At 45.3% G+C, this 9,541-nt stretch overlaps 1 protein-coding gene across 1 annotated transcript; it reads right to left on the bottom strand.

Moving 5' to 3' along the window:
- Positions 1-4,217: 4,217 nt before the first annotated feature.
- Positions 4,218-6,527, bottom strand: LOC119304140 (serine/threonine-protein kinase AGC1-7-like). Its single transcript, XM_037581311.1, has 3 exons — positions 6,316-6,527; positions 5,365-6,170; positions 4,218-5,281 (listed from the first exon to the last, which is right to left on the bottom strand). Exons 2-3 carry the CDS (start codon positions 6,141-6,143, stop codon positions 4,396-4,398), a joined length of 1,665 nt encoding a protein of 554 aa, XP_037437208.1. The 5' UTR covers positions 6,144-6,170; positions 6,316-6,527; the 3' UTR covers positions 4,218-4,395.
- Between the last annotated feature and the right edge of the window lie 3,014 nt (positions 6,528-9,541).

Below are 9,541 nucleotides of genomic sequence, written 5' to 3'. Positions count from 1 at the left end.
TGTAAGATCAAGTGCTCACCCTAGGATAGTTTCACAAAATCTACTTGGTGAAGTCGATGTTTCGATTGGGAGTTGAAAAAAGAATTACACTGTTTTTGGTGTTTTTAAAACTGCTCTCAAATCTGTGAAAATTTTGAAAAAAAAAATGCTCTAAATGAAAAGTCGCTCGCATTCAACATATCAAAGTAGAGTTTAGAGGTGAAACATCCTACTGTTTAACAGCCGCATGGAGTTTGGTTTGGATGAGGAAAAATAATAAAAACTAAAGCCCAAAATTTTGGCTGCTAGAAACTCATGATCTCACCCAGGGACAGTTAAAAAATCTTGTTAGAGAAGTCCACTTCTCATTTGGGAGTTCAAAAAGTGATGCCAATTTTTGCATTTTCAAGGCTGCTCTTAAACCTTGATGAATTTGAAAAATGGTCTACCTAAAGAAGTTGGCCCGATTGAACCACTTTTCGATAGTATATTATTTGTTTCATTCATGCCGAAGGTAAAAAGTTTGATATCTATCATTCAGACATGGGTAACCATATTCAAAATTGCTCTTAAACTGAATTTGAAAAAATGTTCAGCCGAAGATTGTCCTTTCTAATATATTTCCAATGCTATATCAAAATCTCCATTTGAATAAACAATTTAGGAGTTACAATAAAAACACGTAGGAGTTCATATGTGAAACACCCAACAGTTCAAAAGACACCCGGAGTGCGGTTGGGATGAGAAAATGATACTAAAAAAATAAAACATAAAAGGGTTTCTATTGTAAGTTCACATGCTCACCCTATGACAGTTCATATAATCCACTGTGAGAAGTCCAAGTTCAACTCGGAGTTCAAAAAACTACTCCATTTTTTGTGCTTCCAGATCTCCTCTTAAATTGCGATGAATTTGAAAAAATACTCTAAATGAAAACTTTAATCCTGTTAAAAATATTTCTAATGATATATTATATATTTGATTCTGAGGAACAGTTCCAACATTTGATTTATGTTGATCAAAACAAGTTCTACGGTTTCAAAACTACTCTTAAACTGTGTTGAATTTTAAATAATGCTCAACACAAAAAACATGCTTATTTTCAATTGCTTTCCAATCGTATATCATTTGCGCAATTCTGGCAAAACACTTGAGGATTTATAGCGAAAATAATACAAGAAAAGAAAATGAGATTCAGATGTGAAATTCTCGGAAGTCAAAGTACGAGCACGACGTAGTATGAGACGTAGTACGACTACTCTATTTTCAGCACCGAGAAATAGCATGCCCGATCATGTTTTATTTAAATCTTTTTAAGCGGTTGGGAATTGGGGACATCTTTCTACATTATTTCTTTAGCATTCAAATATCTTCCAAAGAAACTTTTTAAAAATTTCCCATTTGATTTTTTTTTCTTTTACAAAGTACAATTCTCATTTTGGCCTTCTTTTTAATGCCATATCATTTGTATATTTACACAAACCATTTAAAATGAACCAAAAATATGTTCTGGTTCAAATTTCCATTATTTTTAAATTACTTTTAAACCTTTTGGATTTGGAAGACATTTGTATGTGAAAAAGGAGCGGGTTTGCAACTGATATCCAAACACCATATCATTTGCATGGTTCCCGATAAACCATTTGAAATTGCGATCAGAAATACAATTCGCGTTTTCAATATGAAAAAACACCATTTTCAAAACAGGTCTTAATCGGTGAGGATTTTTAGAACAATTTCTACATGGAATAGTGTCTCCTTGTACATAGATTTCCAATAGTATATTACATGTCCGGTTTTGATGAAGCATGCAAGAAGTTCAACTATTTATCACCCAGGGTGAAGAATTCTTATTCCGTAATATTTTATAGTGTGTAGTTAAGGGCTCCTTAACATCCACCGTGAGAAACAAATGCATCATGCATGTGAGGTAATTAAGTTATGACATGCATAGGTGATGTAAAATCGTAACATGCATGTTAGAATTCAATGCATACGAGGTAAGATTATGACATGTGTGCGAGGTAAAATTACAACATCCAAGTGGAATCATATCCTGGATGACGAATAGAGTGTGTGTGTACTTATTCTTCACCTAGATGACGAAAACACACACACACACACACACACACACACACACACACACACACACACACATAGAGAGAGAGAGTACTTATTCTTCACCCTGGATGATGAATAGAGTGTGTGTCTGTGTGTGTAGGTAGAAAGAAATGGTAGGGAGAAGAGCATCGAGAAAAGAACTGAGTGGGAGAAAGTGGCGGGAAGAGCGGAGAAAGGGGCGAGAAATACAAACAACATGAAACATAGGGGAAAGAATGGCGGGAGAGAAAGGGTGAGAAATAGCGGCGGGAAAGAAAGAGCTGGAAAAGGTGGCAGGTGGGAAAGGGTGGAAAATACTAGGCGAGAGAAATGGCGACAAAGCGTGGCGGGAAAGAGAGAGGAAGATAAATGGCGGGAAAGAAAGAAAAAAAAAGTTTGTTTGTGTTTTCCTGTATATCATGCATCGACAAAGAGAGTAGTGCTAACGGTGCTACCTCTTTTGTCAAGTGTGTGCGCGACACTCGGCAAAGCTGACAGTGTTTTTATCTTGCCTTGGGTGTGTGTTGAGTGTGGTGTTGGCGTGTGTTTGTATCGATGCTCCCGGATGTTACGTTGTTGGTTGCTTTATAATATAAAGCGGGGATACCCTTTTTCGTAAAGCTGACAGTGTTACTACCTCTCAGTCTACTTTGTTGAGGGATACATGTCCCCTCGTTTGTTGAGTATTTTGTGTCCCGCACTCGGCAAACGCGAAACTTTGCCAAGTGTGATGATTGCCGAATGTTTACTAGTATGCATTGTCATCTCTTGCCGAGTGTTCATCATCTACTGAGTGTTTTGTTGGTACACAAGGTGTAGGCGGTCATTTGTTGAGTCGCCTGAATGAATGCAATCAGCAAAGGACCGCCAACAACGTCGGGTTTGCTAGGTAGGGTTTGATTCTTCATGGACTGGGGAACACCATACTCCTAGCCATCCAATCGGAGATTGATTCTTAGGCTCTTGTATTTCATTGTTCTATCAATACCCTTTTGAACATGGTCGAAATTACACATGATAACTGATTTAATTTTTAAAATGTTTAGAAAAAATCAAAACGTTCCAAAATGTTTTCCCGACAAACTTGGGCTGCCGTTTTTGTCGTACAAAAACATTCTGCAACGAAACAAAATTCTGGCAAAAAAGACAAACATTCTCAGAGATATAACATGAATAATACCTTATATAGCACAAATTTGTCTTTTTACGTCCACAACAACATGAAAATCACTTCTTCGCGAAAGATTTTATAGGAGTACAACAATAAATCTAGCTTGTTCGCAAAAGGTTTGAGATTTTTTTGACTTTTTACAAATTACTATTTTAAAAAATCGGGTGAAATTACACCCGAGAGCCACACCATGGTGCATCAAATAGTTAGTCTGCTTACTTTTCTTAAAGAATAAATAAATGACATGCAACACTTTTTTTTTAGATCCTCAAGTCACTCCTCCTCCACCAAGAAAGAAATTTAGGGTTTCTGCCTCTCGCCGGCGCCGCCGCGGGTCCGCCTCGTCTCCGATGGCCCTAGAGCCGTGGAGGCACGGTGGTTCCTGGCAAAGGCCGGCGAGAAGGCTTTGTTTTTAGTCGTTTTTTTCTATCTTGTTAGGGTTTGTGTCCTGCTTAGGAAGGCGAGACGACGACGGCTGCCTGAAGATGTAATAAAGGTCTTCCCGCCTAGCCCCCGTTTCGGTGGTGCGTCTAGCATCGTTGGTGGGCGTGTGGAGGTGTGTCTCCGGCGGATCTACCTTTGGTGGATTTGCTCGGATCTTGTCGTTGTGCGTCTACGCTCGCGTGTCTTCGGGTTGAATCCTTCCAGCCTACGTTATTCTTCATTGGTGGCGGTTACTATCCTGGTGCGCTGGTCTTATGGGGCCTTAGCACGACGACTTACTGACTGTCTATTGCAACAAGTTGTGCCTGACTCCAGCGATGAAGGGGTGATGATGGCGGCGTGTCTTCGACTCGCTTCAGTGCTTGTACTAGTCGCTAGGTGGTCTATGGATCTGGATATAATTTTTATTTTTAATGTTCGTTGTACTGCCATGATTGAAGATGAATAGATTGAAAGTTTTTCAAAAAAAAAAAGACATACAACACTTTCTGTTTGAAAGAAATTATACATACAACAATCGTGTTGAAGAAGGAAATGATTACAACAAGCTGACAGAACGTCAAAAACACTTCTCTCTCAAAAAAGGAAAAAAAAACACTACATACTTTCCATATTGATTAGTGCTCCAGTGCGTGAAGCATATACGTATATCTTAGAAGTTGGATTAGAAGTCAAACAATCTAATGCCAGTCTCACCCATCCTAGAAATACTCGAAATCGCTTTGAGCTTCGCCGGTGCTCGACTTGGCGGTTGCGCTCTCTGCTGCATTCTTCTCCTTGCCGGTGGCAGCTGCGTACTGCCGGTAGTCCACTGGCTCCGGCACCGACGGAGGCGCCATACTCCTCACCAGCGCCCAGTTGACGCCCTCGAAGAATGGGTGCTGCTTGATCTCCGTGGCGCCCCTCGTGAACGCAATTCGCTTCTGTGGCTCCTTGACGAGCAGCCCGCGGATGAGGTCCCGTGCGACGGCACTGGCGCCGCCGGCGGGCCCCCCAAAGTCGGAGGGGAACCGCAGCGGCTGCTCGATGACGTTGCAGAGCGTGGCGCGGTTGCCGGCGCCCTTGAAGGGAGTGGTGCCGTGCAGCAGCTCGTAGAGGAAGATTCCCAGCGTCCACCAGTCCACAGCGCTGCCGTGGCCCTCGCCGCGGATGATCTCCGGGGCAAGGTACTCGTGCGTGCCCACGAACGACATGGAGCGCGCGTCCGACGGCTCCGCGTTGAACTCCACCGCAGCCGCCGCGTTGAGGTTCACCTCGCTCTTGGACGCCTTCCGGCTGCGGCGCGGCAGGATGCGAGGGAAGAAGGACGACGGCTGGATGCAACCCTGGTTGGGACCCAATCCTTCGCCGCCCTCAACGGCCGAGCCAATGCCGCCTGCGCCGGCGCCGACGTTCCCGCTGGTGTTGTGTACCGAAGACGACTTGACGAGCGTCGGGCTGACGGAGCACCGCAGCGACAAGTCGAAGTCCGACAGCATGATGTGGCCGTCCTCCCTGACCAGCACATTCTCCGGCTTCAAGTCTCTGTAAACGATCCCCAGCATGTGCAAGTACTCCATGGCAAGCAGTATCTCGGCGGTGTAAAACCTGCCACGGAAATGCACCATTGATCGTCAGAGCAGGCCGTCGACACGTACGAAAATGAGACGCGTCGACGAGAGAGATAGGACCTGGCGGCCTGCTCGGTGAAATGCTTGGCCGGCTGCTTCTGGCGGAGGGAGTGGAGGTTGCCGCCGCTGCAGTACTCCATGACGAGACAGTGGAACTTGTCGGTCTCGAAGTGGGTGTAGAGCGTGGGGAGGAAGGGGTGGTCGAGGAGGACGAGGATCTCGCGCTCGGTCTGCGCGCGGGCCATCTTGTTCCGGCTGATGAGCGACGCCTTGTCCATCACCTTCATCGCAAAGAAGGCCGACGTGCCGCGGAGCTCCACCAGGTACACGCTGCCGATGTCGCCGTAGCCCAGCCGCTTCAGCAGCCGGAAGTGGCCCAGGTTGAGAGCCGTCTCCTGGGCTGTCGCCTGCTGGATCGCCTCCCACCGGCTGTCCCCGCCAGTGTGCCGCTTCACGTTCGCCGACGACGCCGACGCCGACGCCGAGCTGATGCTGCTCTCTAGGCTGTTGCTTCGGGTGCTACGGCTGCTCTCCAAGCTGCCATTGCCGACGACGGTTTCGGAATTGTTCGCGCTCATTGCGCTTGTTTCGGATGTTTGGGAGTGGGGCAGCCCCGGGCTCATTGCAGAGACGTGGTGCAGATTGGCCGGGCTAGGTTTCTCGATCTGATCTGGCTTGTTCTTGGGCTTTGGTTTCCTATCAGGAGGGCCTTGCGAGTGAGCAGGTGCTTTCGAGGTTGCAGATTGAATTTCGATGAATTCATCGTCTTCGAAGCTGTCGCGGTCGAAATCATTACTGTTTTTCTGAGGGCTGAAATCCATGCCGTCGTCTTCCATCATGGGAGGCTTCTTCTTTGGAAAATTTCTCTGAAACATCACAAAACATAATATCAACTGCTAACTGAAAGTCAAACTTCGAAAACGCAACAAAATTGGCCTCAGGGCTCGTATCCTATTCCTAATTCCTATGCGGGCATTGTAGAACTTGATGAACAAGGAAGAAACGCAAAACCTGGTGAGTTTGCCGAGTGCTTCAAGTGCCAAGCAATGGAATTGATGCTTCATATCATAGGCCAAGAAAGATCATCAAAGAGGCCGATGGAAGAAAATTACAGAAGGTCTCATTCGTGTTGCCATGATGGGGAGGGGGCGATGCAATTCGCAGCAACCAGAAAGGATTGCTTTTTTGGGTGGAAAAACGGTTAGAATGCATGCAAACTTGGAGCTGGGTTCGTGGGGTTGTGAGAGGAAGCCGTGGGGTGGAGGGGTGGCTGAAGAAGGCATTGCCAAATTTAGGAAGATGAGAGAATAGCTTTTTTTTTTAATCTGATCTCTCTCCTCGGCTTGGTTTGGTGGTGGTAATCTTGTCCTCCTCTTGTGACGCTAGAGCTGCATTTTGGGGCAAAAGTGTATCCATTTTCTATGTTCGTAGTGCTATGCGTGAGTCGGTTGATAATTTCACCCAACCACAGCTATCCGATCTAATAAAAAGTTGGATTTTCAAGCGTCTGATCTTTGCAGAAAAACGCGTGCAAATTTTTTGATACGCTTGTCACATCGTCGCAACATTTTATCATAGAGCGCGTAAAAAAAAGACAAAATCGTGTTGCAACATTTCATTACAACCATATATATAGTTCTTTATTTGTATACACCAAACATCCCTGAGGAGAATCATCCCAACATATTTCAAGACAAAATCCCTATATTCTCCACTCTCCACATATTGTGAAGTGGAATGATCATTTGATGTGGGATTCAAGTTAACAAACTTAGCTTCTACACTAGTAGAAAAAGGCTCATTTGTCCCGGATCATGAGGCCCATTTGCCCCGGTTCCCGAACCGGGACTAAAGGGTCAGTAATAATGCCCCGCTCATATTTTTTTTAGATGATATATATATATATGAATGAAACTCAACACAAATTATGGTAATAAAATAAAATTATGAATATTATTGCTTATGCACTTCATATTGGTTTTTAGAGTAGCCCCGCTCACAGGTCTTGTGGCGGATGAACTCGCAAATGTAGTATCCACAGTAATTATTTTTGGGTTCCTGCCACAACCACTTTACAAAAAATAGAGGTCAATCAAACTGATAAGCAAGCATGCTAAATGGTATTGATGAAACTAGCTAGAATCAATGGGAGACGCACGGAACTAGCTAGTAGTACTTACTTTCAGGTGTTTAAATGGAAGCTCCCCCGACAGTCCCGGAGCTTCTGCGGTGAACTTTTTCCAAACCCTGCCAGACAAAGAAAACAATTACTTGATATCAGGAAATGAACAAAGTTGCCGATATGGTACGATAATAATCGATTGAACTTAATCTCTAGCAGAATAAAGTGGAAGCTGCACACGCATGCATAACTCATAAATTACATTACTATAACCTCGAGTAATAAGGGAAACCGAATATGCACAAGACAGTAACACTCGCTTGAATTCGTAAGGAAAGAGTATTGTATCTTTGTTTTGATTTCGAAGTAACGATCGTAACAAGTTGGCCTCGGTTTGTTTGGCATCATGTTTAACATTCCATTCATCTATGAGATTTGTGTTAATGAACCCAATATCACCGATTTGTCTTTTCTTGCATTCGGCGATCTTCAATCTGCATAATATAGTGAGGATAATTATATATACATGCAATGAAAGAGCTGAGCTATACATAGGGACTTAATTACAGAAGTACTACTTACAGAAAGTAGCAAGTGATGATTACTTTGTCGAGGGCCATTTGATTGAAAAACTGGAAGAACTCCTCATATGGAACAGACAACAGATCAATTCCAACGAGGTCGATCTCCTGTTTAACTCTCAACGTCAAATTATCCTTCCCAGACTTGCTGCGGATGTCCATGTACCAATCATGGAATCTTCGCATCATCGTTGTTAGAGGAGGATGACCAGGTTTGACAAGAGGCTTCCCGTGCTGGTATTTGAATGTGTCCACCTCCATTGTATCAAAAAGTGCATCGTCGGGCATGTAATATCCAGGATTCATACCGGGCACCATCCCCGGTAGATTAGCGATGATGCCGCTAGACACCTTGAGCGGGGGGCACGATTGCTTTGCTTCTTCGCCGAGCTGGGAAATTTTTTCCCACTTCTTCGTTCTGCTAACCTTCGATAATTGTAAGTACTTCCCGACCGCTTCGCTTCCTTATATGTCCTTTCAATAATGCGGTCATAGTTGGTTTGTGGCGGAGGAGGTGGTGCTCGCTTCAGGGCATCCAAAGTGCGCTTCGCTTTCACCGGATCTATCTTCTCCTCCGGAGGTGGATGTTTCTTAGCTTTTTGCGTTTCAAAGAAATCCTTCACTTGGGCTTCTTAGATGTTGTTTTCCTCCTCGCTTATCTCGTATGGTAACTTCTGTAGAGGCTTGAGAGAAGGACCGGATCTGTATTGCCTCCCGCCTCTGGCTGTACTGCTAGACGCTAGAGCAACTGCGGCTGTCTTCTTTCGTTGCTTACAGGCGGAGAAGAAGGAGGCGGAGTGCTACGATGCGCCGGAGCGGCCGGAGCGGCGGCATCTGTGTTCTGCCATCACCGATGAGGCGAAGGAGGAGGCGGGCTACTCGGACGCGCCGGAGCACGCGGAGAAAGAGGCGGAGTATTGGCTCCCTCATGCGCCGGAGTGGGAGGCGGAGTGCCCTGATCACTCGCCGGAGGAGGAGGAGGCGGAGTGCCCAGCTGACTCGCCGGAGGCGTGAAGTTTAGAAGCTTGATGTGCTCCTTCCGCCATAGACATGGAGTCTGCAGAGCAAGACCCAGTTGATTCTCCCCTTCACCTTTAGGGCGGTCAAGCTGGAGCTCCTCAAATCCCTCCGTTATTTCATCCACCATCACAACGGCATAGCCTTGTGGAATCGGAAGGCAGTGAAAAGTTGCGTCGGGTTCAGGAGGGAACACACAGCCGACAGCCGCCTTGAATTTGAGGTTATGTCATTGCGTCATAAGATGGCACTGGTGTGACTCCATGATAGCATCCACGGGGTAGCTAGGACCCGTGAAGTCAGGCTGCTGAACGAGCTCGATGGAAGCTGTCATGGTTCTAAGTCTGACAGTAGAATAGGGGGGTAGGAATGGAGAGGCAAGATCCTAGCTATGGAGTAGTTGTATACGCAAGATGTTTACGAGTTCAGGCCCTTCTCGGAGGAAGTAACAGCCCTACGTCTCGAAGCCCGAAGGCGGTCAACTGGATTATATGAGTATGGATTACAGCGGTGCGAA

Source organism: Triticum dicoccoides, chromosome 1B, assembly GCF_002162155.2.
Source record: "Triticum dicoccoides isolate Atlit2015 ecotype Zavitan chromosome 1B, WEW_v2.0, whole genome shotgun sequence".
NCBI classification, from domain to species: domain Eukaryota; kingdom Viridiplantae; phylum Streptophyta; class Magnoliopsida; order Poales; family Poaceae; genus Triticum; species Triticum dicoccoides.
Note: the sequence above shows the minus strand (reverse complement) of the source record. Positions and strands in the feature narration are given on the sequence as shown.

Bases quoted from the DNA above. Each gene is read 5' to 3' on its own strand.
- LOC119304140 (XM_037581311.1), bottom strand. From the start codon at position 6,143: ATGATGGAAGACGACGGCATGGATTTCAGCCCTCAGAAAAACAGTAAT. The intron at 5,282-5,364 runs GTCCTATCTCTC...TTTCCGTGGCAG, and splicing joins TTCACCGAGCAGGCCGCCAG to GTTTTACACCGCCGAGATAC.